Consider the following 25,551-nt stretch of genomic DNA (forward strand, 5'->3'; position numbering starts at 1 on the left):
TATATAGAAACCAAGTGTTTATCATGTGCCAAGTACTTATTGTACATTTCTTCAGTTATTCCTCAGAACATTGCATAACAGGAGAGTCATCTCTTATTCTCTTAACACAAAGAGGCTTGTAAGGTGTAGAGAATTGTGGTCTACCAGATGATGGTAGCACAATTTAATTTTGAGGGGCAGAGAAACAGCTCCCTGTTAAGAGCAGGTACTGCTCTTGCAGAGGAACTAAGTTTGGTTCCCAACAACTATATTGGGCCACTCACAACAGCCGATAGCTCAAGCTTCAGGGAATCTGACTCCATCTTCTGGCCTCCTCAGGCACTGTACTCATGTGCACATACCCACAAACGTACACACATAAACACATAGTTATATATTTTTTGGTTTTATTTTGTTTTGAGACAGGGTTTTTCTATATAACCCTGGCTATCCTGGAACTCACTCAGTAGACCAGGCTGGCCTTGAACTCAGAGATCTGACTGCCTTTGCCTCCTGAGTGCTGGAATCAAAGGCATGTGTTACCGTGGAGGAAGTGCCTGGTCTACAGAGCTAGTTATAGGATAGCCAGGGCTACACAGAGAACCCTGTCAGGGGTGGGGGTGGACACTTCAAATTTAGTCAAATATGAGGGGAAAAATTCAGTAGATAAACTGAACACCTTGTGTTGATTTTAAAAAGAGATGATAGGAGAAATACTTCTATCAGTTCAAAACCTTTGAAGCATTTTGGTTCCTTTTGTATGTACCATAGCCAAACAAGTCAAGCACAATTTTGCTAAACACAACAAGGGATTATGGAGAGATCATTCTCAGATTCTTTAAACTCTGTTCATTATTCCTTGGATAAAAAAGACGACTTAAAAAAAAAAACAAATAACTTTGCTGAGTGATGGTGGCACACGCCTTTAATCCCAGCACTCTGGAGGCAGAGGCAGGCAGATCTCTGTGAGTTCAAGGCCAGCCTGGTCTACAGAGTGAGTTCCAGGACAGGCTCCATAACTACTGAGAAATCCTGTCTCAAGAAACCAAACCAAACAAAAACTAAAAAACCAAACAATAACAACAAAAATCAAACAACTTATGACACTATTATAAGCACAGTAAAATTTTTAATGATTTTTAAAAAATAAACTATGCTACTTATTAAATACTCTTTACTAGTTATACATACTTAAGATACACTTTTAGGCTTAACATCTTATAAAGAAAAACATACATACATACATACATAATTCAAAAGTAATATCAAATAACACATATTTAAAGCTTTTAGTTTAAAAAAGGTAAAATGAGAGACGGCATTTAAAAAGATGAGACAACTATTTCACCTTGGTACTTGTCTCCTATCTTACTCGTTGTAATAATTTTTTGTCTTTGGATTATTCTTTTTAAATGCATTTCTTTGCAAACAAAACGTACAACCACAAAACATCAGCATTTTCCAATAAAAAATACACTCAAGGACTCCTTAGGAGCTCTGAACAATAGACATGATTTTTCAATAACAACACAAGCATGTCAACCCAGTGAAGCAAAACTGCACCCGATTCTCACATGTTCACACATGTAGTGACACATGAGTTTTATGTTGAAGACTCAGGAGAATATTTCCAGTTTTGACCTGTGAAAAACAAAAATGAGAACAAAGCACTCTCTCTTGCCCGAGAAATCTTGTCGGAGTTAGATGGCAGCAGGGTTATTAAGAAATGACCTAAGCATTGACCATGTATAATTCTTCAACTCATAGATACAGCCAAAGTTGGTGTCTCTTTTAAAAGGCATGTGATGGCTGGGCAGTGGTGGTGCATGCCTTTAATCCCAGCACTTAGCAGGCAGAGGCAGGAAGATCTCCGTAAGTTCAGGGCTAGCCTAGTCTACAAAAGGAGTTCCAGGACAGCCAAGGCTATACAGAGAAACCCTGTCTTGAAAAGCCAAAACCAAGACAAAAAAAAAAAAAGCATGTGATGTGTGTGCATAAGGCATGAGTATGTGCGGGTGTAGACTTTAAAAACGTCTTAAAGGTCCCATCTAGATGGACTTCTCTTCTGCCTACACAGGGGTCCCCAAGTTCCGTCTCTTGGTCCACTAAAGAGACTATACTACCCAGAGACAGAGACAGAGAGAGGAGGGCAAATATGAAAAAAGCAACAAGAAGCCAGGCAGTGGTGGTGCACGGCTCCCACCACTCGGGAGGCAGAGGCAGGTGGATCTCTGTGAGTTCGAGCCCAGCCTGGGCTACAAGAGCTAGTTCCAGGACAGGCTCCAAAGCTACAGAGAAACCCTGTCTCTAAAAAACAAAAACAAACAAAAAAAAAAAAAAGAAAAAGAAAAAGAAAAAGGCAGCAAGAAACAAAACCGTAAGAATGACTCTGCTCTTTTCCATGACACAATCACACTAGTGGTGAATTTCTGAACTTGATCATGAAACAATGTCCATTTTGGTTCATCAAACATATGGCATTCATCCTTTATGAGCAAATGCCAAATAATATTTACTATAATTCTACATTTGTGCCATAGATGTCCTGTTCGCAGGGCAGGCTATGGTTTTTAACTTACCAAGTCACTCTCAAGATCAGTCACATAACTGTACTCTGTTTGGAACAGTGCGCTCTCTCTCTCTCTCTCTCTCTCTCTCTCTCTCTCTCTCTCTCTCTCTCTCTCTGTGTGTGTGTGTGTGTTTTGTTTTGTTTTGTTTTTGAGAAAGGGTCTCACCATATAGTCCTGGCTGGTCTGGAACTCACTCTGTAGGCCAGACTGACCTTAAACTCACAGAGATCCACCTGACTGTCTCTCAAGTGCTTGGATTAAAGACATGTGTTTTGAATTTTTTAAAATTGTATGTGTGGGTATTTTGCCTGCATGTATGTCTGTGAATCGCATATATGCCGGACGGACATTACATCCTCCTGGAACTGGAGTTACAAGTGGTTGTAGACCACCACGTAGGTGGTAGAAATTAAACCCAGGTCCTCTGGAAAGTGCTGTCAGTGCTCTGAACCACAGAGCCATTTATCTCTCCAGTCCCATCTGACCAGGCCCCATTTTTGTCTGAGAAAGGCCTGACTGACTTGGTACTCACCATGTAGTCCTGGCTAGCCTCTGAGCGCGGCCATCTTCCCAAACACTGGGATAACGGACGTGAATCACCATGCCCAGAACTACTGCTGGGAGCTACAATTGATTATTCATGGTTTGGTTTGCTTGCTTCTTTTTGCTTATGGGCACTACAAATGCAGTCGTAGAAATGCTGGATACCCTCTGGGAGTGTATAAATGACCATTTCAGAAGCAGACAGTGGAAGTGCAGACGGCTCACAGCGGAGTGTTGGCTATGAGATCCAAATGTCACGAAAGGCTGAAGCTTAGAGTGTTGTGCCCCAAAAGCTAAAATGCAATTGTCAAAGTCAAGGAGACACTCAAAGTGATTTTGTCGACAGCACTTGTTCAAGTATTCAAATTTTCACGTAAGTTACAATTTCTCAGATTTACATTGGAAATAAACAGCAAGAAGTAATGCCAGCCTTTCTACGAATCCTGACACTGAAACCTCACATGCCAAAAGCATGGTCACGGCTTGCTATTAGAGAGGGCTCTGACATTCTCCACAGAATCCATAGCTAAGAGGGAAGGCAGGAGAGGGGAGATGTGGTAGTCTGAATGAAAACACCTCCCCATAGACTCATATTTGCATGCTTAGTCCCCAGTTGATGGAAGGTGTGTCCTTGTTGGAGGGGGTGTGTCACTGCAAGTGGCCTTTGAGGTTTTGAAAGCCCACACTAGGTCCATCCAGTCTCTCTTTCTGCCTGCTGCTCCCATCAGGATGTAAAGCTCTTAGCTACTGCTCCGGGGCCATTCCTGCTTGCTTCCCAACGGGATGATAATGAACTAACCCCCTAAATGTAAACAAACCCTCAATTAAATGCTTTCTTTTATGAGAGTTGCTTTGGTCAAGGTGTCTCTGCACAGCAATACAACTGTGACTAAAGACAAAAGGGGAGAGGAGGGGAAAAGGAAGGACAGACCTGGAGATGAGAGAACCAGCCTTAGCTGTCCCAGGTACGGATTTAGTGTGGCCTAAGGAGTAGAAGGGCAGCCTGTGACTTCCTACCACAGATCGAGCACGTTTTAGAAGTTCATTGAATAAATATGTGTGACTCTTGGATTTCAAAGGTGTTTGTCAGGAAATACCAAAGGCAGAGAAAGCCCCGCTTTGTATCGTAGTAAGGATAATATTTATCACTTTTTGATACAAAGAGTTGGAAGAGAATTTTTTTCTTAAATTCTCCACTAAACACCTAAAATTTTGGAACACAGCATGGGAATTCCATGGTGAAGGAAAATCACATTAGGTCTTAAAGTGTCACATGATCATAATTGGTCCTTCTAGAATGTTTTAAGATTCTACCATTGACCTTCACTGGCAACAGTGTTACAGTTTCAACTGGCATCAAACAGAAGAGTGTTGTGAGTAGACCTGGTTTTCATAAAGTCAAAGGCATTGTTGTATTTTGTATTCGAAGACTTCTCTGAAAGCTGGACCAAAGGTCTTTAGATCTGGTAACCAATGAAAAAAATCTAAATAGTGCTTGTGGGTTCACTGAATGTTCTGAACAGACAAAAAGCAATACTGGACTCGAGGTCAGTGCTGTATGTGTACATCCTGGTTCTGTCACCAAAACCTAGTTTGTGGGTATTTACCATGCATCCCATATGCCCACAGCCGGAAAAGAACCAAAATAAGTGTCTGCTGGTGAGGACACAAAACAAGAGTGGAAATGAGAGCAGTACATCCCAGGGTGGTTTCCCTGAGAACCAGGCTGTAGGCGAGAGGGGAGAGTGGCCGTAGCTTAGCCTTCCAGCTCTGCACCTGTGACTACCATCCTGTCTACCCCAGCTGCCTCTGTAGCACAGGTTTTCTGCTATCTCCTCAGGACGAGCCATTTCTGCTGATACAGGAATGGAGATAACCTACTGGATTCTGATAAATGGGCTATTACATCGCATTAATAAAAATAATGTTTATTACTTCCCACTTTCAGTTTGGTTTCTGTGGAGGATGAAGAGGACTCAGGATGTTTATTTTCAATTTCTTCCTCCCTGGGAAATAGGATTCATCTTACACAAACATGTGTTTTAGAGAAATGTACTTCTATCAAGTACGTTCTCATTTTCTCTGTTACTTCACGGAAATGATATAGGCCCCTCCTAGTTCCCTAGGCTGCCAGCGATATAAAAAAGGTTGTTTATGTAAAAGTCATTTGAGATAAATAAAGATTATGCAAAATGTCTCTACCCTGATAGCAACCTTCAGAGCAACTAGGGATTAAGTCAGATCCCTCTTGGGGGATAGAATAAGAACTTCCTCTACTGTAGCTAGGTGATAGAATTGCAAAGCTTCTAAGCTAAGAGCTGGCTAACCACAGTGAAAAAGGTAGAGAGACCTGAGGCTGGCAGGAATTTGAATTTTCTTGCCTGTGAAATCATCTGAAATATTTACTTTGAGCAAATTAAATCTGAAACTGGAGCTGGGTGTGGTGGCACACACCTGTAAATTTCAGTACTTACTTGGAAGTGGAGGCAGGCAGGTTGGGAAATCTTGTCTTAAAAATACAAAACAAAACAAAGCAAGGGCTGGGGAGATAGTTCAGTGATTAAGAGCACTTGTTGCTCTTGCATAGGACCCACGCTCAGTGCCCAGCACCCACGTCAGGAGACTCACCACTTGTAATTCAAGCTCAAAGGGATTTAATGCCCTCCTGCTCTGGTAACCACAGGCACCTGCACTTACATGCCCGTACACAGACACAGACACACAGTTAAAAATACAATTAAAATAACAACAAGGAAAGCCCCCTCAAAAACCTGAACTTGTCCTTTGATTTCTACCCACTGTGCAGAAGTTCAGTCAAGTGCTCTTGTCCGTGGAGAAATAGAAAATCAGACCTCTTTGCTAAAGAGATCCCTTGGGCTTTCTCTCTGAGGCTTTTGTTGCATAGAAATTTCTCATGATTGCGCCCTCCTCGGAGCGCGGCAATTCTTCTGGGAGGCACTCTCAGACACACGCTTCATCTTGAAATGCTGCCCAATTAGCTGATCTGAAAGCCTCTTCCAGACACCGCAGTGCTGTAATTATCTCGTCTGGCTTTTTAGTCTCCTACGTGAACCCTTAGCACAGAGGCTGGTCTTTACCGAGGTCGCACGTTTTAAATGTGTTACAATGGAAACACAGAAATCAGGGGAGTCTTAACGAGTCTGGAAGGAAATGCATTACAGTGGTGACAACCTTTTCCAGGGGTTGGTAGGATTATGTCTAATCTAATCTTGACTGTGGTTCTTGACCTTTATTCTCTCCAAGTTTGTCTGTCTCATAACATATTATTATTCTTTTAGCTTTTAAAAGCTATTATTTTATGCACGCTGTTTATGTGCCTATTGACTGTGGAAGATATAAGAGAGCATTGGATCCCCTAGACCTGGAGTTGCAGGTGGTTGTGAGCCATTATGTGGGTGCTGGAAATGAAATCCAGGTTCTCTGGAAAAGCATTCAGTGCCCCTGGAACTGGAATTCCAGACAGTTTTGAGCTACCACGTGGGTGCTGGGAATTGAACCTGGATCCCCAAGGAGAGCAGTCAGTGCTCTTAACCACTGAGCCATCTCTCCAGCCCCCTATTGTTATTTTTAATATTACATTTCTTTATTTGTGGGTGTGAGTGTGGGCCCACATGAAGGTCAGGAAAACTTGAGTCAATCCTCTTAGAATCCTCTCGATTCGAGGGAATCGAACATAGGCCATCAGGCATGGTGGCACATGCTCTTACCACCGAGTCATCCTGCCAGCCCCAACACACATTATTTCTTGATGAGGGTGAGAGAGCAAGTTGCATAGCAAGGTTCTAAAGAATATCAGATAATTATGATCTTTCATACACTGACAGGGTCTCATATTTGAGGGCTAGGAAAAGTTCCCTTTTCTCTCTCAACCCGCTGGGACAAAATGTTAAATTCATGATAATAACTTTTTTTAAAAAAGATAAATAGTATTTAAAAACAATAAAGAAAAGCACATTCCCTTTTTGGGATAAACAACTCAAGCAAAATGTAACCAGGCGTTTGAACCACAACAGTCACAGAGCACCAGTAAATATGCACACACTGATCTGGGCAGCATACGATCCACGTCCTCAGTCACAGACGCCAGGCTGACTCAGAGCAAGGGGGGCACTCAGCTCATGGAGTTGGGGCCCATGTGGATGATGACGTGCTTCTCGTAAGCCCTTCTCATCGTTTTCTCAATCTGCTTCAGAAAGACCTGGGGTATCCGTCCACACAGTGTGTGCACTGTCTCCAGAAACTTCAGCTGGAGGGGGTAGTACATGGATTGGAACAGATTGTCTTGAAAGGGAAACTGAATGACAAAAGAAAGAAAGAGCCTGTGAGTCAAGCGCTGATTAAAACCACAAGTCACTCTCAGTAAAACACACGACCCAGTGGTTCAGCCCCAAGGAATCATTTAACTCTCTGGCCTCTCAGTTCTGTTTTCTCTCTTCCTTTGAAGCAGGGCCTCCTCTAGCTGAGAATGACTTTGACTTTGGAATCCTTTGGCCTCCATCTCTAGTGTGTTGGGATTACAGCATATACCACAATGCCCAGTTTTCCTGTATTGGAAAACAAACCAAAAAAGATGATTTACTTGTGTTTTCTAAGGCTCCTCAAGTTTGAAGACAATGTAACAATATCTACCACTAAGGGGAAGTCCATATATATATATGTATATGTATATATGTATGTATGTGTGTGTATGTGTGTGTGTGGTGTGTGTATGTGTGTGTACATATATACATATACATATATATGATCACCCTGACTAGAATGCATACAAGTCTAAAGCAGATAGTCATTTTGAAATCTACCAAACAAACACTAAATTTATTATTTTCAAAAGATTTGTTTTCATTTTATGTGTATGCATGCAAGTGTGTGCGCTATGCGTATGCCTAGTACCCACAGAGGTCAGAAGAGGGTACCGGATCTCCTGGAACTAAAATTATGCCACCATATTCAAACCTGGGTCTTCTGCAAGAGCAGCAAGTGCTATTAGCCTATGAGCCATCTCTCCAGCCCTTATTTATTTATTTATTTATTTATCTTTTATCCTTTTGCCATTCGTGAAACTTAATGGCATGTCTGCGGTGGCTACAGAAGGTCAAGAGTTCAGCAACTGCAAGTTAATGTATTGGCCATGAGCTTTCTTCGCTATTCCAGGCACCAGGTTGGGATATGGCTCACTGGTAGAGCACTTGCTTTGGATTCCAAAGTCCTGAGTTTGAGCCACGGGTAGGGTCAGGCATGGAAGCTGGGGGGAAAAGAGGCCAAATGTCAGTGATAACTTTGAATTTTTAAATTTACTGTGTATTGGACATTTGAAGATTTGTCTTGTTTAAAGTCTCTTATTTTCTCATGTGATACATGAACGAGCAGCATTTTCCAAAATAAACCTTTTGGGCTACTTAGAAACTAGCATGTGATGTGGCAAGCTTTATCACCATCCTGTTGAAAGAGAAAGGGGAATTTAACTTTTGCCAATGAAAAGCCTAAGGAACAGAAAGGTTAAAGGGCAAGGCCCCTAGCACCAGAGCAGAGTGGATGGGTAATCCGCTTTCCTAGAACACATCTCCCACTCCTTCAAGGTCGTCAGAAACATTGTCTCAGTGCACAGATCACCAAGGTGATGAGGTAACTCGAGAATGAGCCACACCAGCTCAGGTTTGGGACAGCATTGCTTTCTCTCACAGCCCTCAGCCAGCCAACCAGAAGTCCCATGAATTCTATCCACACAGCCCCTTCTCCCTACCTTCCCACTCCCCCAAATGTCCCCGCTAGCTCAGCTCTTGCCTGATGGCTGCTCTCAACCTCACAAATGGCAGCGTGCCTCCCTCTTGCAAGTCTGCAATTAGTTGACATAAGTCACCATAAATCACGGCTGCCACTTTCTTGTCCACTGCAGTCTAGTTCTCACTGCAAAGCTCCAGGAGAGCTAGAGCCCTGCTGCATCTGCTTCCCTCCCACTAGCTCTCCAGGATGGTTGAGGTGACTATCCTGGTGTGCTCTAGGCACACCAACTTCATTCCACCTTGGAGAGTGTAACATGAAGGGCCTGCTTGTTGGGGTTTCTGTCCCACCCAGTACCCTACAGCCGGCAAGCCCCAAAGAAAATCACACAGAGATCTCCATAAGTTATAAAATTGATTGGCCCATTAGCTCAGGCTTCTTATTTGCTCTTGTAGCTTATATTAACCCATTATTCTTATCTATGTTAGCCACATGGCTCCATACCTTTCACAGCAAGGCAGATCACATCCTGCCTCTTTGGTGGATGCAGTGGGAGCTAGGAGTGGGAGGAATGGGCTTCCTCCTTCCTAGCCTTCTCCTGTTCTCAACGCTCCGCCTCTACTTCCTGTCTGGTTGATTCGCCTATACTTCCTGCCTGGCCAATCAGCGTTTTATTAATTAAAATACATGATTGACAGAATACAGATAATTCTCTTGCACCAGGAGAGTCTCCACATTATGTCGGCAGCATCTTCCCCAGGAATGCCTCCATCTGACCGCATTTCAGACTGACACGGGCCTTCCCTGGAAACCTGAAACATCCCTCTGTAGCCAGTTCTCTGCCCTCACCATCCTGTTCCTCTTGGAACTTAAGCACCTTTCGCTTCTGATAGGTTCTTTGTTTGATTGCGATGGGAAACTTTTATATCATCTGGCTTTCTCTACTAGAACAGAGGTTCTTGACCACAGACAGGGCTTGGTCTATATGCAAGCTTCCAAATTCTGGACAACTGGAATTATTCCTACATAAACTAGGCTTTTGTAGATGACTGCTGAAAGAATTGCTAAAGAATATCTGCCGGATGGCTTTCAGGAGGGTCATGATGGGAGCTGTTATACCTGTCATCCATCACATGAACACATAGACACAGGGTTAGGCTGTGTGCATACGAGAGAAGGAAAGACAGCAAGCTAGGGAATGAAACGAGATGGAATGTTTGCCATTTAAAACATCTACATACTAAATACAGCTGTCAGGCGTGTGATTAAAGTTTAAAGGCCATCATTTTGTTACTCTTCCTAACTGTCTCACTAGGAAGCTTTATTTATATAAAAGTATTTATTAACACTTTAAAACTGTGTGTGTGTGTGTGTGCGCGCGCGCGCGTGCGCGCGTGCGTGCGTGCATGCGTGTCAACAGAGGCCAGGTGAGGTTACTGAACCCCCTGCAGCTGGAGTTACAGGTGGTCATGAGCCAGCTGACATAAATGTTAGGAACAGAACTTGGGTCTTGTGGAAGAGCAAATGCTCTTAGCCACTGAGCCATTTCTCCAGTCCCCAGAAGGTAACATTCTTATCTTTATTTTATGATGGAGAAATCAGCTGAGGCTCGGTAAGGTAACAGCAGCTAATGACTAAACAGGGAGTAATAAAAATGGGGTCTGAGCCCAGGTCTGCCCAGGCGGAACGCCAGCTCTGATCCTTTACCTTCTGCTGAGAACACCACAGCCCTGTAGAGAAAGGTAGGCCTAGGGGAATACGGCATCACAATGGAGTGTCTTCATGCCTGTGCCGATCTGGAGCCAGTGACTGCCCTGAAGGAAGTGCCTGAAGGAAAACTGTCTTTTGGGGCCAAACTGCAGAGCTCCACGGAGCGATTATGCACAACTGTTTAAGAAGCAAAGTCATTTGGCTGCCTTTCTGATCCCCTGTGAGAACAAACCAGATGAGTCATAACTCAGCCACAATTGCTCAATTCCGAAGCCAGGCCAGAACACAAGGGCAAGTGGAGAGGGCTCCAATCAGCCCACACGGTTGCACGCTTCCTCGACTTCCACCCGTGCTGGGCATGGGTTTCCCCTGGAGGCAGTGTTTGAGTAACCAAGTGTGAGAATGTCACTGAGTGCATAGCAGATTGTGTAATTTAATCACTTGCCCTTTGAAAACTGAACAGCAGGAAACAGGAGAAAAGGTACTCGCTTAGATACATGTCAAGTGATCCCCTATGGGGAGGACAGAGCTGGGATTTCCCAAACTGGAATTCTTTAGCAAGATGTTCATCTTGATACACACAGAGATGGAGTCCAGCTGGGGGATGGCTCAGTGGGTAAAGCGCTTGCTGCAAAGTGTGACATCCTATGATCTGGGTCCCCAGAACACAAGGACAGCCTGGCATGGTAGCATGTATCTATGATCCCTGTGCTCTTACGGTAGGATGGGAGACGAAGATGGTAGACTCCCCAGAATCTCAGGGACCAGCTAGCCTGGCACATGAAGCACTAAACCACAAAGAGCCCCTGCCTCCCCAGGCAGAGGTGGAAGAACAAGAGCCCAAGTTACTCTCTGACCTCCACACATAGCAGTAGTATGTGCGTATCCGAATCCTGGCACCAGGTTCCCAAATTTTCAAGAAGAAATAAAGATATTTAATAAAGTCTGCCTCAGGGGCTTGGCAAACGGTTCCTGTCAGGGGAGGGGTAGACAGCAAATCCTTTCGGCACGGTGGACCCTACAGTCATAACTAAGAACCTCCTCTGTCAGAGTGCCAGTGTAGCCAGCGGCAGAACAAGAACGAAAAAGGCACTGTGTTCTCCCACGACTCTGTGAATGCTGAAACACAAAGCTCCTGCAGAGTCATCATGTTGAAAATTGTTTTGTTGTTGTAGTTTTCCTCTGTGTATCTTTGGCTGTCCTGGAACTCACTCTGTAGCCTAGGTTGACCTTGAACTCACAGGGATCTGTCTGCCTCTTTCTCCCAGGTGCTGGGATTAAAGGCGTACACTATCACACCCGGTTATGTTGGAAAATTTTGCTGATCCCTGCTCTGTCTTGGAGGGATGGTTTAAGGAGAGCACCCCTTGTAAGTACCTGCTATTGGTTTCCTATTAGCAATCGCAATCTCAAGGCAAAAGGTAATGAGCTACACAGAGCTTTCCAAGTTCACATAATTCCGAACTGCTCCTTAACACGTGTCTACCCTTCTCTTCAAGGAAGACAGAGTGGGCTCAGACTGTATGAGGTTCCATTACCTCCACGCCAACATTGTACATAAAAATCATCGCTTATCCATGGGAGATACATATCTACATACTTGATGGATACCTGAAACCATGATGAGGACTGAGTCCTACAGACCGGATACCCTGTGGCTATGACATGACTAGTAGGTGGGAAATCTATACAGTGTGGCTACAGGTACAAAGAGATGAATCACATTCCTGCATGACAGAGCAGGATGGCATCAGATCTCGTCATGTTCCTGGGAACAGCACACAAGGTACAACTTATGAAGCATGAATTCTGGAATTTTCCATATAATATTTTTGGGTCATGGTCACACAGGGTGACTGAAACCATGCAAAGTGAAACCATGGGGCAGGAGTTTTATCGATCGAATGTGATCTTTGAGACCCACCACACAAGGCTATAGGGCTTGCCTGGCAGACCTGGTGGGAGGGGCTGTTCTTTCAGGGTCAGCTTCCCAGAGGAAGTCATTAAGAGCAAGGACTCGGACTTTCTGCACTGGGCAGCCATATTCACATGCAGCTCTGAATGCCTAGCCTGCTGCTCGCTTCTGAAGGTCTCCCTGTTTGGGTACCTTGGCTCGGGCACTTTCCTCTACTTGGATCTAGAACCTTCTGTTCCTAACCTTGTCCTCCAGCTCTCCATTCCTGGCTCACGGTTCATGAGGTGCAGGAGTGTTCCTCAGGGCCTCTTGGCTATGACAAGATTCCTCTAGGTTGTATCCACACACCCCTAACAAATCTCCTTTGGTGCTAAAAATAGTGGGCACCTCTTTTTGATTGCATTGCTAAGTCAATAAGGGACTGGTGGATTGGGGATATGGCTCAGTTGGCAAAGTGTTTGCTGTGTAAGATTAAAAGCGTGAGTTTGATCCCCAGCACTTACATAAACTCTGTGTGTGTTGGTGTATACCTGTGATCTCAGGACTGGGGAGATACAGACTGGAGATCTCTGGGGTTATTAGGCAAGCCAGTGAGCTTTGGGTTCTGTCTCAAAATTAGAGGGGCCGGAGAACTGGTTCAGTAGTGAAGGGCACTGGGTATGTGGGCTCAGTTCCCAGCATCCACATAGTGTCCCACAACCTTCTGTTATTCCAGTTCCAGGAGATCCAAAACCCTCTTCTATCCTCCAAGGGTATCAGTCACACACGTGATGCATGTATGCTGTCAAAACACCATAGACATAAAATAAAAATAATTTTAAAAAATAAGGTGGAAAGTGATTGAGGAAGGCATTCATTGTCAACCTCTGGTCTTCAGATGCACATTCACCCATACATACACATGCAACAGACACAAACATGTACACACACATACACAAATAAAAAAAAATAAAGGACCAATCGCTGCTTTCAGTGAGACAACTTCTAATTGACCAGTGTGAGACATGATTGCTTAAGAGCTTGGAGCTGGTAACCAGGCAACACATTAAACTAAATAAAACGATCTCATTTTTGTTACATTCTCTTTATCCTGAACTCTTACTCCATAGGATGACAGAAGGCACAGGAGTTCCCCCTGGGAGTGGTTGGCCTTCACAACCCCCATGGACCATAGCACTTGAAGCACCGAATGCTGACAAGCAAGTGTCCACTTTGACGAGCACACTTACATCCCGAATTGCTTCATAGAGGGCTCGGAAAGTGGGCTGCTTATCATCATGGTAGACGCCTCGGTTGCCATGCAGAACAGACACACCTTCCCGCTCAGCCTCTTTGCAGTTGCTTCCATACATGCAGTGATCAGGGCGGTAGTTCCACTGGCAGGGGAACACGTAGAGACACTCTGATGGCAGAGGAAGAGATACAGCTACAGTCAGTGCCCACTGTCACTTGTAAGACTGGCGCTTAAAACTTAACATTTAAAAGCCACACTCTGCACAATTTCAATGCTTTGGAGTGTGGCTGTGAATCCCAGGTCAAATATGCCATACCATACTTGCTTAAATTCTGAGATCGCTGATGGAAGGGGCACCCATTATTGATGATATAGGAAGACAGAACAATACCTAAAATAAGGAGTTAAACCAGGGCATCAAACAGCCTAGTGTTCTAGCTTGCATTCTGTTGCTGTGATAAACACCATGACCAAAACCAGCTTGGAGAGGAAAGGGTTTGTTTCATGTCAATTTCCAGGTAATTGTTTGTCACTGAGGGAAGTCAGAGCAGGAGCTCAAGGCAGGAACCTGGAGGCAGGCACTGAAGTGGAAGCCATGGAGGGGTGTTGCTTACTGCCTTGCTCCCTATAGCTTGCCTAGTTTGCTTTCCTAGATAAAGCTGGACCACTTGCACTATATAGGTGGCCTCACCCACGTGGGCAGGGTCCTCCCACATCAATCATTAATCTAGAAAATGTCCCACAGAGATGCCCACAGGCCAACATGATGGAACTAATTTCTCAACTGTGTTTTTTCCATAGGCAACTCTAATTTGTGTCAAACTGACAAACATTAACCAGCACACTTGTGTCTGAACCCCAACTTCTCACTCATGAACAGTGAAATCTGGAACCAGTCACTTCTTTACTGATTTTGATTATTAAAAATTTAAAATACACCAGGCTGAGGATGAGAAGTTACATAACCTTCATGAAGCCCTAGGTTAAATTCCTAGAAGCTCAAGGGAAAAAATACATAGCAAATGTTAACACAGAGTGCCAAGCACACAGGACTGCCCAAGAGTATCAGCAATGATCACTTCTTTGGAAAGGTTTTGTGAGGTGGACAAACTTACAAGATAGGAGTTAAAGAGTTCTCTTCAGATTAAAAACAACCCAAATATAAAACTTTCAGTGAGGCTCCACCTCCTGATGGCACCACTTCCTTCCAAAACATGCTTGGGATTGACTGTCTAGACACAGGTGCCTAGACGGAGCATTTTATGTTCAAATCACAACACTGATGAACACCAGCACACAGTACTGATTGTGGATTCCCCTCTGTATGCTGTGAATATCATTGGTTAATAAAGGAACTGCTTTGGGCCTACAACAGAGCTATGGGGGAACAGAACTAGGCAGGGAAAACTAAACTGAATGCTCGGAGAAAGAAAGATGGAGTCAGAGAGAAGCCATGTAGCCCACTGGAGACAGATGCCTGTACTTTACCGGGTAAGCCACAGCCACATGGCGATACATAGATTAACAGAGATGGGTTAAATTAATATGTAAGAGTTAGCCAATAAGAAGCAAGAGCTAATGGGCCAAGCAGTGTTTTAAATAATATAATTTCTGTGTGATTATTTCGGTTCTGGGCAGCCAGGACGAATAAGTGGTCTTTTACAACACAGTACACCTGTGATCCCTAGACATGCAGGATCATTCTTTATCATTTTTGTGGGTCACAGATCTCTTTGAGAATCTAATGGAAGTTTTAGACCCCAAGTACACAAAACTTGCAACTGGGGTGGGGGAGAAGGACACATTTGTTTATAAGTTCTAAAAGACCATTTGTTTATAAGTTCAGGGTCTTGCATGTCTCCTAAACATCAGCTACGTACCCCAGCTGCCAAACCTCAAATACAAAATGGAAGAAATTCAATTCACACCTTAATAGGATTTCCTGGGATTAAAAATGCAAAATATCGCACGTGTAATCATAGGAAGCATTGGTCCCCTGTGTCACTGCAGGACAGTGGTGTCCTATTTTGACAATTTCATTTAAATGCAGGCTTTAGTCAGAATGCAATTCTGACAGAAACAGAAGCTTGGAAGAGCACTCCAGGAAGAAAAGGTCTGATCATATTAGATTTTGAGAAACCGGAATGTGTTTAAGAAGAAGGTAAATCACCTTGGTTTTGTTGAAGAAAAGATTTCTTCATTGGGGGACGGACTGTAGAGGAGAAGCTGTCATAAATACACTGGTCTGAAATAGTCAAGACATAGAAATCTGTGTTGGGTTGCAGATAACTAAGTAGCCCGTAAAATGTGAGGTGAGGCAGAATCGGAATCAGAAGTGGAGCATCTCCAGGATCTGGGGTGGGGACTAACTGATGTCATCTTTTCGGCACTGCTGGCTCGGTGAACCAGCCATGGATTCTGTTCTCAGGTTTGCAGGATTTAGAAACCAGGGAATGGATGGTCTGACTGGTTTAGCAGGGAAACACTGGAGGGCAGGGCTCTTGGACACGTGAGATGGGGAAAGAGCTATTCCATCCAGCAATGGAATCTGTTATCAAAAGAAAGGGCAATCGGCAGCAGGAAGGTGAAGATAACAGATCTGGTCTAGGGGGATAGCTCAGTTGGTGAAGTGCTTGCTGTATGAGCATTGACGGCCTGATTTGGTCCCCAGAACGCGTGTGAAAATAGTCAGACTTGGTAGCATCTTTGCATTCTGAAGCAAAGAAAGTAGATCCATGCCATTCATTGACCAGCCAGACTAGCCTATGTGGCAAGTCCCACGCCAATGAGATCCTGTCTCCAAAGCCAAGGGGACTAAAACCAGGCCTGAGACACAACACCCATAATTGTCCTCTGGCCTCTACACATATCACACATGTGCACCTCCTCATGTAGACCCACCCCCAAATACGTAGATATGTCTGTTTATTTTCAGGTTAATTTTATAAACTTAAACTGTCCACTTTATGAGCAGGAGGAAGAGGAGCAGAAGGGCTAGGCAGGCATCACCGAGAGGCTGAAGACAGGCTACACAACGGACCCTGTCCAAAACCAAGTAGAACAACTAAAAAAAAAAAAAATTCAAAACACCCTTTCTTGAAGCCCTTGGTCTTTGCTATTTTCTCTCTCAAAGTTATATTAAAAACTGGTTCCCTATAGGTGATATCCCTTAATGACTGATATCTTCAAGACTCCACAGAGTGCCAGGGCTCCCTCGCAGCTCTGATGATTCATATCCAGTTGGTGCTGAAGATGACAGTATGGTTTGTACCTGATTATTTTAACTTCTCAGAAAGATGCACTTGCCACTCAATTGCTACCATCTACCAATGGAACAGAGACATTTGCAGCAGGACAGTTGTGTTTGGTTGTTGTGGTGGTGCACACCTTCAATCCCAGCGCTCAGGAGGTGGAGACAGGAACATGAACCGACATGATCTGTGTAGGGAGGTGCTTATTTTCTCTCTGTGTGTGAGTGTGCGTGTGTGCACACAGGCTGAATGAGTGGAGTGAACTTTATGCCTTCCTAGACTATAAGAATCTCAGTCTTGTCTCTTGCTGGAGGCTGCTTTCTGTCCCTAATTCCTTTTCCTTCAGTTCCCTTGCTGTGATTTTATTTCTCTTCCATTGACGTCACTCTATTTTTTTTCAACCAACTAACACTTCTGGGGCCTTGTACTGAAACAGCAATAAAACCAAAAACATAAACCACGCCCATCTTACATGGACCCTACAATAGTCATTCTTGTCTCTTGTGCGTTACATAAATCAAGGCTTGTGAGCTTCCCAGTTCACCAGTGTCCAGAAGTGCTCCTGATGTGAAGTAATTGAGCTGATCACCCTTATAGCACAGCCCTCAGGACTTCCTAAGGCTGGGTACTTCTTTGTGGTGTCATTCAATGTAACCAAACAGCCAAGGCCAGGGCCCTGGGGGGTCCTGGGAAGGATGAGAGTAAGGACCTAAAATAAGGCCTTCAAAGAGTGTGTGTGGCTATGGGTCCTGCAACCTGTGTCCTCCAGAGATCCTGACTCCCTAGTATCATACATTCAATACCTGGTCTGGTTATGTGCGTTCTCTTCTGCCCCCCTTAGAGAATTATTATATACTTCAGTTTTGATGGGATGCTCTGCCTTGTCACACATGCCTGACTTGCTTCCCTTTCTCTGCAGTACTTTCTGGAAAACTGCCCAAAATGGCGACAGACCTACGTGGTGAGTGTGGAAAGCTTTGCTCCTCTGGCCCCTTGCCACCAGATCAAGGTTGGTCTTCACAGTTGGGTTATTTCTCTCCCACTTGAATTAGGAACTGTTAAAAAACTATCCTCTAGCTGGGTAGTGGTGGCGCACGCCTTTAATCCCAGCCCCCAGGAGGCAGAGGCAGGCTGATCTCTTTGAGTTTGAGGCCAGCCTGGTCTACAAGAGCTAGTTCCAGGACAGGCTCCAAAGCTACAGAGAAACCCTGTCTCAAAAAACAAACAAAAAAACAAAACAAAAAGAAAAGAAAAGCATCCTTATTTGCTGTGGTCTCTTATGATTGTATTGACTGACAATCAAGGAAACCAAGACTTCTGTCAGAGACACCAGAATCTCACAAGAAGAAAAGATGCCCAAGCCCAAAAGAACCCTGAAGACTGAAGAAATCATTGGAGTCCTTAGCAGCATCCCAAAGAACATCCCCCCAAAAGCCTGGCATCACCTGATCCACATGGCCATCTCTGCCCTTTACAGCTGGTCTAAGTGGAGTTCCGATGCCTGGGACTCAAACTCACCTGTTAAGACATAAGCTCAGAGGATGAAGAGATGGCTCAGTTGGTAAAGTGCTTGTCTTCTTGTCTTGCAAGCACGAAAACCTGAGTTTGATTCCCAGCACCCATATAAAGGCCAGGTGCAGCAGCATCCACCTGTGATTCTAGGGCTCAGAAAATGGAGATAGAAGAGGATCCTTCAAGTCTGATGATCAGCCAATCTCACCAAAATGGCAAGCATTGAGGTCCAGTGAAAGAGTCTGTCCCAAAATATTAGATCAAGTGTAACTTTGGAAGACACCCAAAGTCAACCTCTGGCTTCCACATGCATGCACCCATACACATGTATCCATACTACATGAACACACGCATGTGGGCGTGCACACGCACAAATGTGAGTTCAGCCTTTCATCCTAGAAGAAGCTGCTTTTTTTCACATACCAAGAAATGTCCTGTGGGAGCAGCTGCCTGCACAGTCCCCATGGGCTTCAGTCACCTCCACCTGAGTCCGTCTGCAACCGAGCCAAGGAATTCCACACCCACACACATTTTACGATCTAATTATGGCAGGAAGTTTAACAACAGTTTTTAGCTAATGACTTCTAAATACATCTCAGTAAGCAGGTTACTGGCTACAGGAGACTCTCTTCACCCTAACACCGCAGTCCCATGCTGCAGGTCTTATGTGTGTGACTTCATCCATAGCAACCCAGTAAGCCACAACAATAAACATATTTATCTCCTAGGTTGCTGCCAGTAGCGTTACTCTCCTCTTTACAATGCTAAAGGTGACAAATCTTTTAAAACATATAGTTTACTTTAGGTTGTAGAGAGTTCATATGCAAAATAAATGAGAGAAAAATGTATAAGCAATGGCTGTTCTCAGAGGCTCATTAGAGAGAGCTAATGTTTAAAACAGCGCCGGGGTAAAGTGTAAAATGGGACCAAACAGTCACACAAAGGCCAGCAAATGACCTAACACTGACCTGAAACCTGAGCTCTTGGTTGCTTACTAGGCTCTGTTCAGAACCAGGATGTAGAATATAATTATGTCATAGTATCTTTGGCTCAGTGGACCTCAGAAGGAGGCACCCAGGTCACCAAACCCAGCTGGATTTAGACCCAATGAAAGGCAAGGCACACACCAGCCATCATTCCCACAGTCCATGCTGCTGGCCTTGCTGATTGATCCCTGCAGAACCATGTGACTTTTCCCCTGGGAGGGTGGAATTGGCATGAAGTTAGCCTTTGTGGGTGGCTGGACCCATAACAGATATGAGTACTTTGCTTTGACGCCTGGGGAGCAGAGTGACAACCTTCAAAGAGGAATAAACAACATAAGTGGGAGGGGATTCATGTCACCTGCATTCTCCCTTGAGTCCCACAGCATCAGTGGGAGGAGGTACATGTCACCTGCATTCCCCACTGGGCCCCACAGCATCAGTGCGAGAGAGTGGGTGTATGTCACCTCCATTCCCCACCAGGTCTTCTCCTGCTGCAGTTACTGGGCTGAGCCTGCCAGCATTCCCACTCCTTGCTTCTGTGAGACACCATCTGATTATTTAACAAGCAACATATGTGCTGATACTACCTGCAGGGCCCCAGACTCCTACAGAAAAGACATTCTCCGCTTAAGAAGAAAAATAAGGAGCAGACCATCTACTGGGGGAGAGAAATGAATTAAATGAATTAGAAGTTGCATGTAAAGAGCCAAGACAGGTTCTGCTCATCCAGCTAGTACTGGAAGTCTCTCCCCAGAAACCCATGCTGACTTGGTTTTTTGTTTTTTTCTTTCCTAGGATTTGATTCTTTTTGATCCAGGGACCTACAGCATTAGGTTTCATAGCAGATGCTCTTCTTTTTTGTGGTTCACAACAAATGCTTTAAGGGTGACAAGTACCACAGGCCACATCACTACCAACACGGCTCTCTACTTCAGGAAGGGAAGGGTTGATAAGACAAAGACTACTTTATTTTCCCTAAAGATTTTTCTCAAAGGAAACCATTGTTTTTATTTTAATGACATTAAATAACCTTTTAGCAAAGGGGAGGGGAGGGAAGAAGGAAATTTTATTAGCATTAGGTATTAATATGAAAACACAGACCAGGAAATTTCATCTCTCTCTGTACTAGTTATGATTCTATACTCTATGATAAAGACCATGATCAAAAGCAACTTGGCGGGAGGGGTGGTGGTGGAACAAGACTTTAGTCCCAGCACGAGAATCTCTGTGAGTGCAAGGTCAGCCTGGTCTACAGAGCAAGTTCTAGGACAGTCAACAGTACACAGAGAAATCCTATCTCACAAAAGAAAAAAAATCAACTTGGGGAGGAAAGGGTTCGTTTTATCTTACGCTTCCTACATCAGTCATTAATCAAGAAGATGCTCCATAGAGTTGCCTACACATAGAGTTGCCTAGAGGCCAATCTGAGGGAACCATTTCCTCAACTGAAGTTCCTTTTCCCAAAGAATTCTTGCTTGTGTCAAGCTGACAAAAAGCCAACCAGGACACCCTGCCCCACTCGGTACCCTCTGACAAGTTACCAAGCTAACAACATACAACATTTTCTTTCACTCTAGATAACAAAACCAAACCCTGGGGGATCTGAGATCTTATCCTAGGCCCTCTGCACTCTGGACATGTGACTGAATTTTAAAACTCAAGAGCCACCTCCCTTCAACTAGTAGTTACTCCATGGCAAGGGTCTGGTGCTCATATGGAAATACTGTCAACTGGTCACCTGGTTCTGTGTCTTGTGTCACTTTGTGCTGCACTTCTTGGAAGGATGGTGTGGTGGGACTGAAAAGGTTCTAAAGCCAGAGTGCAGCGTTGGAGGCTTCAACATTTGGCCTTTTGTGTTACTGGCTGAGGACCTGCCTCCGCAGATACCCGGGAGGCAGATGTAAGGGTGGGTCCAAGGAACACAAGCCTCTCTGTGCACCATGGAGGTCCATCAATAGCAGCCTCTGTCTAGAATGCTCCCTATGAAACGAGGTGGGCGGACTCCTACATAGTGGCATTCTCCAAAGAGCGCTTACCTGGGTTGAAATAAAAAATAATATTTAATAAATCCTGGTCTCCCCACGTGATGGCATTCTTATACTTCTGGTACAGCGGGAGCAGCATGTCCTCCCAAGCCAGGCCTGTTGGAATCAGGCTGTTCTGGAAGAGAGGAAACCATGAGAGCAGCTGCAGGAAAGCGAGTGTGCCTTGTCCAGTGAAAATGGGGACTGCTTCCCTTTCCTCCGAGATGCAACACACAGGACACACAGGTGTGGTCCTGCTACCCTGGGCACAAAAGCAAAGCAAGCAAAGCGAGGGCTGTGGGTAGATGTTTGTGGGGGTGGGTGCCTATGGATGCAGAGTGGACCAGGAAGTAGAGAGGGCCCTTTGGTTTTCTTTCTTTTTTAAAAAAAGTATATATTATTTGAATATATGTGTGTGTGTGTGTTTATTATGTGTGTGCAAGCATGTGTCGTGGGGTACATGTAGAGGTCAGGGGACAACTTTGTGTAGTTGGTTCTCCCTTTCTACCTTTATATAGGTTCTGGAGATGAAACTCAAGCCACCAGGCTTGCATTGCCAGGTGGAATCCTCTTTACCTGCTCAGCTATTTCAACAGCCTTTTCTTTCCGGAGGTGTATGAGAATACCCATTTGTGTGTGTAGCTCTAGGCACACCTGGGTCACAGCACACGTATGGGGATGAGATGACAGCCTTCTGGTCTCTGGTCCTGCCTTTTCCACCTTGTTTGAGCAGGGTCTCTTTGCTGCTTAGGCCAGGCTAGCTGACTCATAACTTGCAGCATTGCTCCTGTCTGGACCTTTAGTGTGCTGGACTGCAGGCAACTGTGCTTCTGTGTCGGCTTTGCATGGGTTTAAGGGAGCTCAGCTCTAGTCATCAGGTTTGCATTACACTCGTTTGACCCTCTGAGGCCTCTCTGTAGCTCCTGTCTATGACACAAATCAAAAAGTCATGCTGAAATACATCTTTCTTAGCTTTGTTCCTTTTTAAAAAATTATCTTAGAAGCATTTCATATCTGTGAAGAAACAAAACACAGATCACAGAGTCAAGGCATTTCAAGGGAAAAAAATGCTTTCTTTCCTTGTCTTTTCCCTTCATTTAATTAATTAATTTTGGGGCAAGGTCTTGCACTATATCCCTGGCTGGCCTTCAACTTGGGGCCCCTGAGTGCACCTCCCAAATACTGTGATTAAAGCTGCGAGACACCATACCTGGCTCCTGTCCTTGTTCCCAAATAATTATTTACTTTTAAACTAAAAGTAACATACTCACAAACTAAGTATTCAACCAATACACTAAAGTAAAAAACTAAAAAGTGGAAATATTTCATCTGTTGCTTTCTCCAGATTCTGTCTCCACCTTCCACAGAAACATCTACAATGAACAATTAAAGGTCTCTTAGGCATTCTTCTGGAAATTTCTAAGGCATAAAGTAAACACACTACAGTCTGAGACTATTTTTTCTTCACTTGATATTTTTTGAAATTGTGTTATTGATAAAAAATATACAGATTAGCCTGTTCTTTTTAAAAATATGCATTTATGTGTATGGGTGTTTTGTGTGCATGTATGGCTGTGCACCACATGTATGCCTGGTGCCCACGGAGCCAGAAGAGGATCTTGGAATTTCACATAATTGTGAGTTGCCATGCGAGTGCTGGCATTGAACCCCGGTCCTCTTAACTACTGAGCCCCTAGCCTATTCTTTTTTATTTTCTACTGTTTTGGCATGCCTTGAAGGCATGTGGATTGAAGCCTTGTATAGACTACACACCAGCTGTGATGAATCTATTCTTCTCCCTTTTTTGGTGTATGTGTATACACGTATGTGCTTGTTCATGTGTGTCCTGGTACAAACTTGTATGTAGGTAAGTGTGAGCATATGTACATGTGCTTGTGGATGTCAAAGAACCTCAAATGTCGTTTCTCAGAGACCATCTACTTGTTTTATGAGATGGAATCTCTCTCGGGTGCTTAGAATCTATTTACCGGCCAGTGAGCCCCAGAAACGTGCCTGCCTCTGCCTTTCCAGCACTGGGATGATAAGCCACATTTGGCTTCATTGATTACATGGGTTCTGTGGATTGAACACAGGTCCACAGTGCTTTAAAAGCAAGAAGCAAGCAACTTTACCATATGAGTTATCTTTCAGCCTCTGATTCTTCTTAACGTAAGAAGAAAGGTTGGGGACTGTCATCTAAAGATGTCCATTTTGGTCCTTTTTATATTTTTCTAGCAGAAAAGAGACCCAGTGAGCCATGTACAGAGATCTGTGTACTCACAGACATACACCTCTAGAGCCATTTCAAGACATCAAGCTTTGAAGCCTTGGGTAAGCTGAGTTTAGACTCTCTGTAATTCGGAAACATCATATAGTACTTCTGAACGGAGTCTATGAAGCTTCACAGTGCACAGTTGCCTGGGATTTTCCTGAGCAAAATTCTACATTTCCAATATTTTCCTCCCACCCACAAGCCAGATCAGCACAGACACACACCCAGCATGTCCCTACTGGACATTCTGGGTCTTCTGTTTGTTTATTGGGTTCATTTCTCAAGGGTTTCTCTGTGTAGCCTTGACTGTCCTGGAACTCACTCTGTAGATCAGGTTGTCCTTGAACTCACAGAGATCCACCTGCCCCTGCTCCCAAGTGCTGGGATTAAAAGTTTGTGCCACCACTCCCTGACTTCTAACTCCATGTCTTTAGATGGGATTTTCCAGCTCTTCCTTACCTTGAATTGGGTACTTCGGATGCGAGTTAAGTTCATGAGCATGACCCCTGAATTAACCCCCGTAGAGCCGTAGAAAGGATGGCGGGCAAAGCGGCTGTACCAGCCAATCTTGGGAATTTCATGCTCTGGGGCCATGGCGGCAAGCTGGGTGGAGTTGAACTGTCTCAGAAGCTTCCAGATATCATCCACGGGTCTCAAAAAGAGGACATCTGTATCCACGTAGAGAAGCGAGTCCACATCCTTTAAGATCACCTGTGTGTTAAAGGGGGCAGGGAAGCAAAGGGGACAAAACAAAAACAGGTCAGGTACAATGGAAATGACCCAACAGGGAAAAAAAAAATGCTACTGATACTTACTGACCATTGCCGGATTCCACAAGAGGTACCACTATTAGACCCCATCCCTCCCTTCTACTTTCACCCGAGGGTAAGTGTCAGTCAAGTGAAGACTCAACAGCAGATAAACCTGGCACTAGACTGGCCCAACTTCCTGACCCGGTCTAGTTGTATATTGACTAGACTTTGAAATAAATCAAATTGGAAACATCAACTGAACACTGTAGCTCTTTTTCTGTTTGCTCCTTCTTTCTTCCTACAAGAAACCCACTTGTCTTTCCCTATTAGTTGGGACAGCCAGGAATTGACAATTTGATACAACGATCTCCAGGCCTTCCCCTAGCTCAGGGGTGAGGGCTCTATCCTAGGAGACAGCTCTATAGCTTTCTAAGATGGTATTTTCAGTTTATGGCTTTGTTAGCAGATCCGGGCTTGACAAGCTTCCCCTGGAAAGGGCCAGACGGTGCAAACTTCGGGCTCTGTTATAGCCAGTTGGCCCTGCTGCTGCATCCTGGGAGCAACAATGACAACTTGTACATGAACAAGAGCGGTTGCGATCCCTACTTCATGGAGAGGACACTGCAAGTGGAATTTCCTATCATTGTTAGATGCCAAAGAATAGTCTTGCTTTGAGTTTTTCAAAACCATAGGCTTCTATTTCCCACCAGGCTTGCTACACATCTTTCCACTTAGCCTCCCCAGGTAAAAGAATGTCCCCTGCACCCTTCCCTCAGCTTCCAGGGCTAAGCCCTGGAGTGTGAGACTTTAAAACTTGAGTTAGCAGTAATGCCACTTGCCTCATTTTGTCATTGTTCCTGAAACTTAGGAATCATTTAATCAAGGGACGATTTAACTCTTCCTGTGTCCTCACTGTAACTGCACATGCTATGAACTAAACGTGTGTGTGAGTCTATGTCCAATTTCACACAGTAAAGCCCAACCACTTGGAGGACCACTAGGTTTACTGGGGTCATAAGGATGCCATCGTAACAGCACAAATGCCCTTTTGACAGCAGGCCTCA

At 44.4% G+C, this 25,551-nt stretch overlaps 1 protein-coding gene across 1 annotated transcript in view; it reads right to left on the reverse strand.

Moving 5' to 3' along the window:
- Nucleotides 1–1,088: 1,088 nt before the first annotated feature.
- The window catches only part of Gxylt2 (glucoside xylosyltransferase 2), a 96,168-nt gene continuing 71,705 nt past the window's right edge, over nt 1,089–25,551 (reverse strand). The window contains exons 4-7 of the mRNA XM_085685995.2: nt 24,195–24,446; nt 21,476–21,599; nt 13,686–13,858; nt 1,089–7,407 (exon numbers count right to left, since the gene is read on the reverse strand). Of these exons, the coding sequence (XP_085542121.2) occupies nt 7,225–7,407; nt 13,686–13,858; nt 21,476–21,599; nt 24,195–24,446 (732 nt within the window). The 3' untranslated portion in view covers nt 1,089–7,224. The remainder of the gene's footprint in view (nt 7,408–13,685; nt 13,859–21,475; nt 21,600–24,194; nt 24,447–25,551) is intronic.

Source organism: Myodes glareolus, chromosome 3 (assembly GCF_982192425.1).
Source record: "Myodes glareolus chromosome 3, mMyoGla1.1, whole genome shotgun sequence".
NCBI lineage: Eukaryota > Metazoa > Chordata > Mammalia > Rodentia > Cricetidae > Myodes > Myodes glareolus.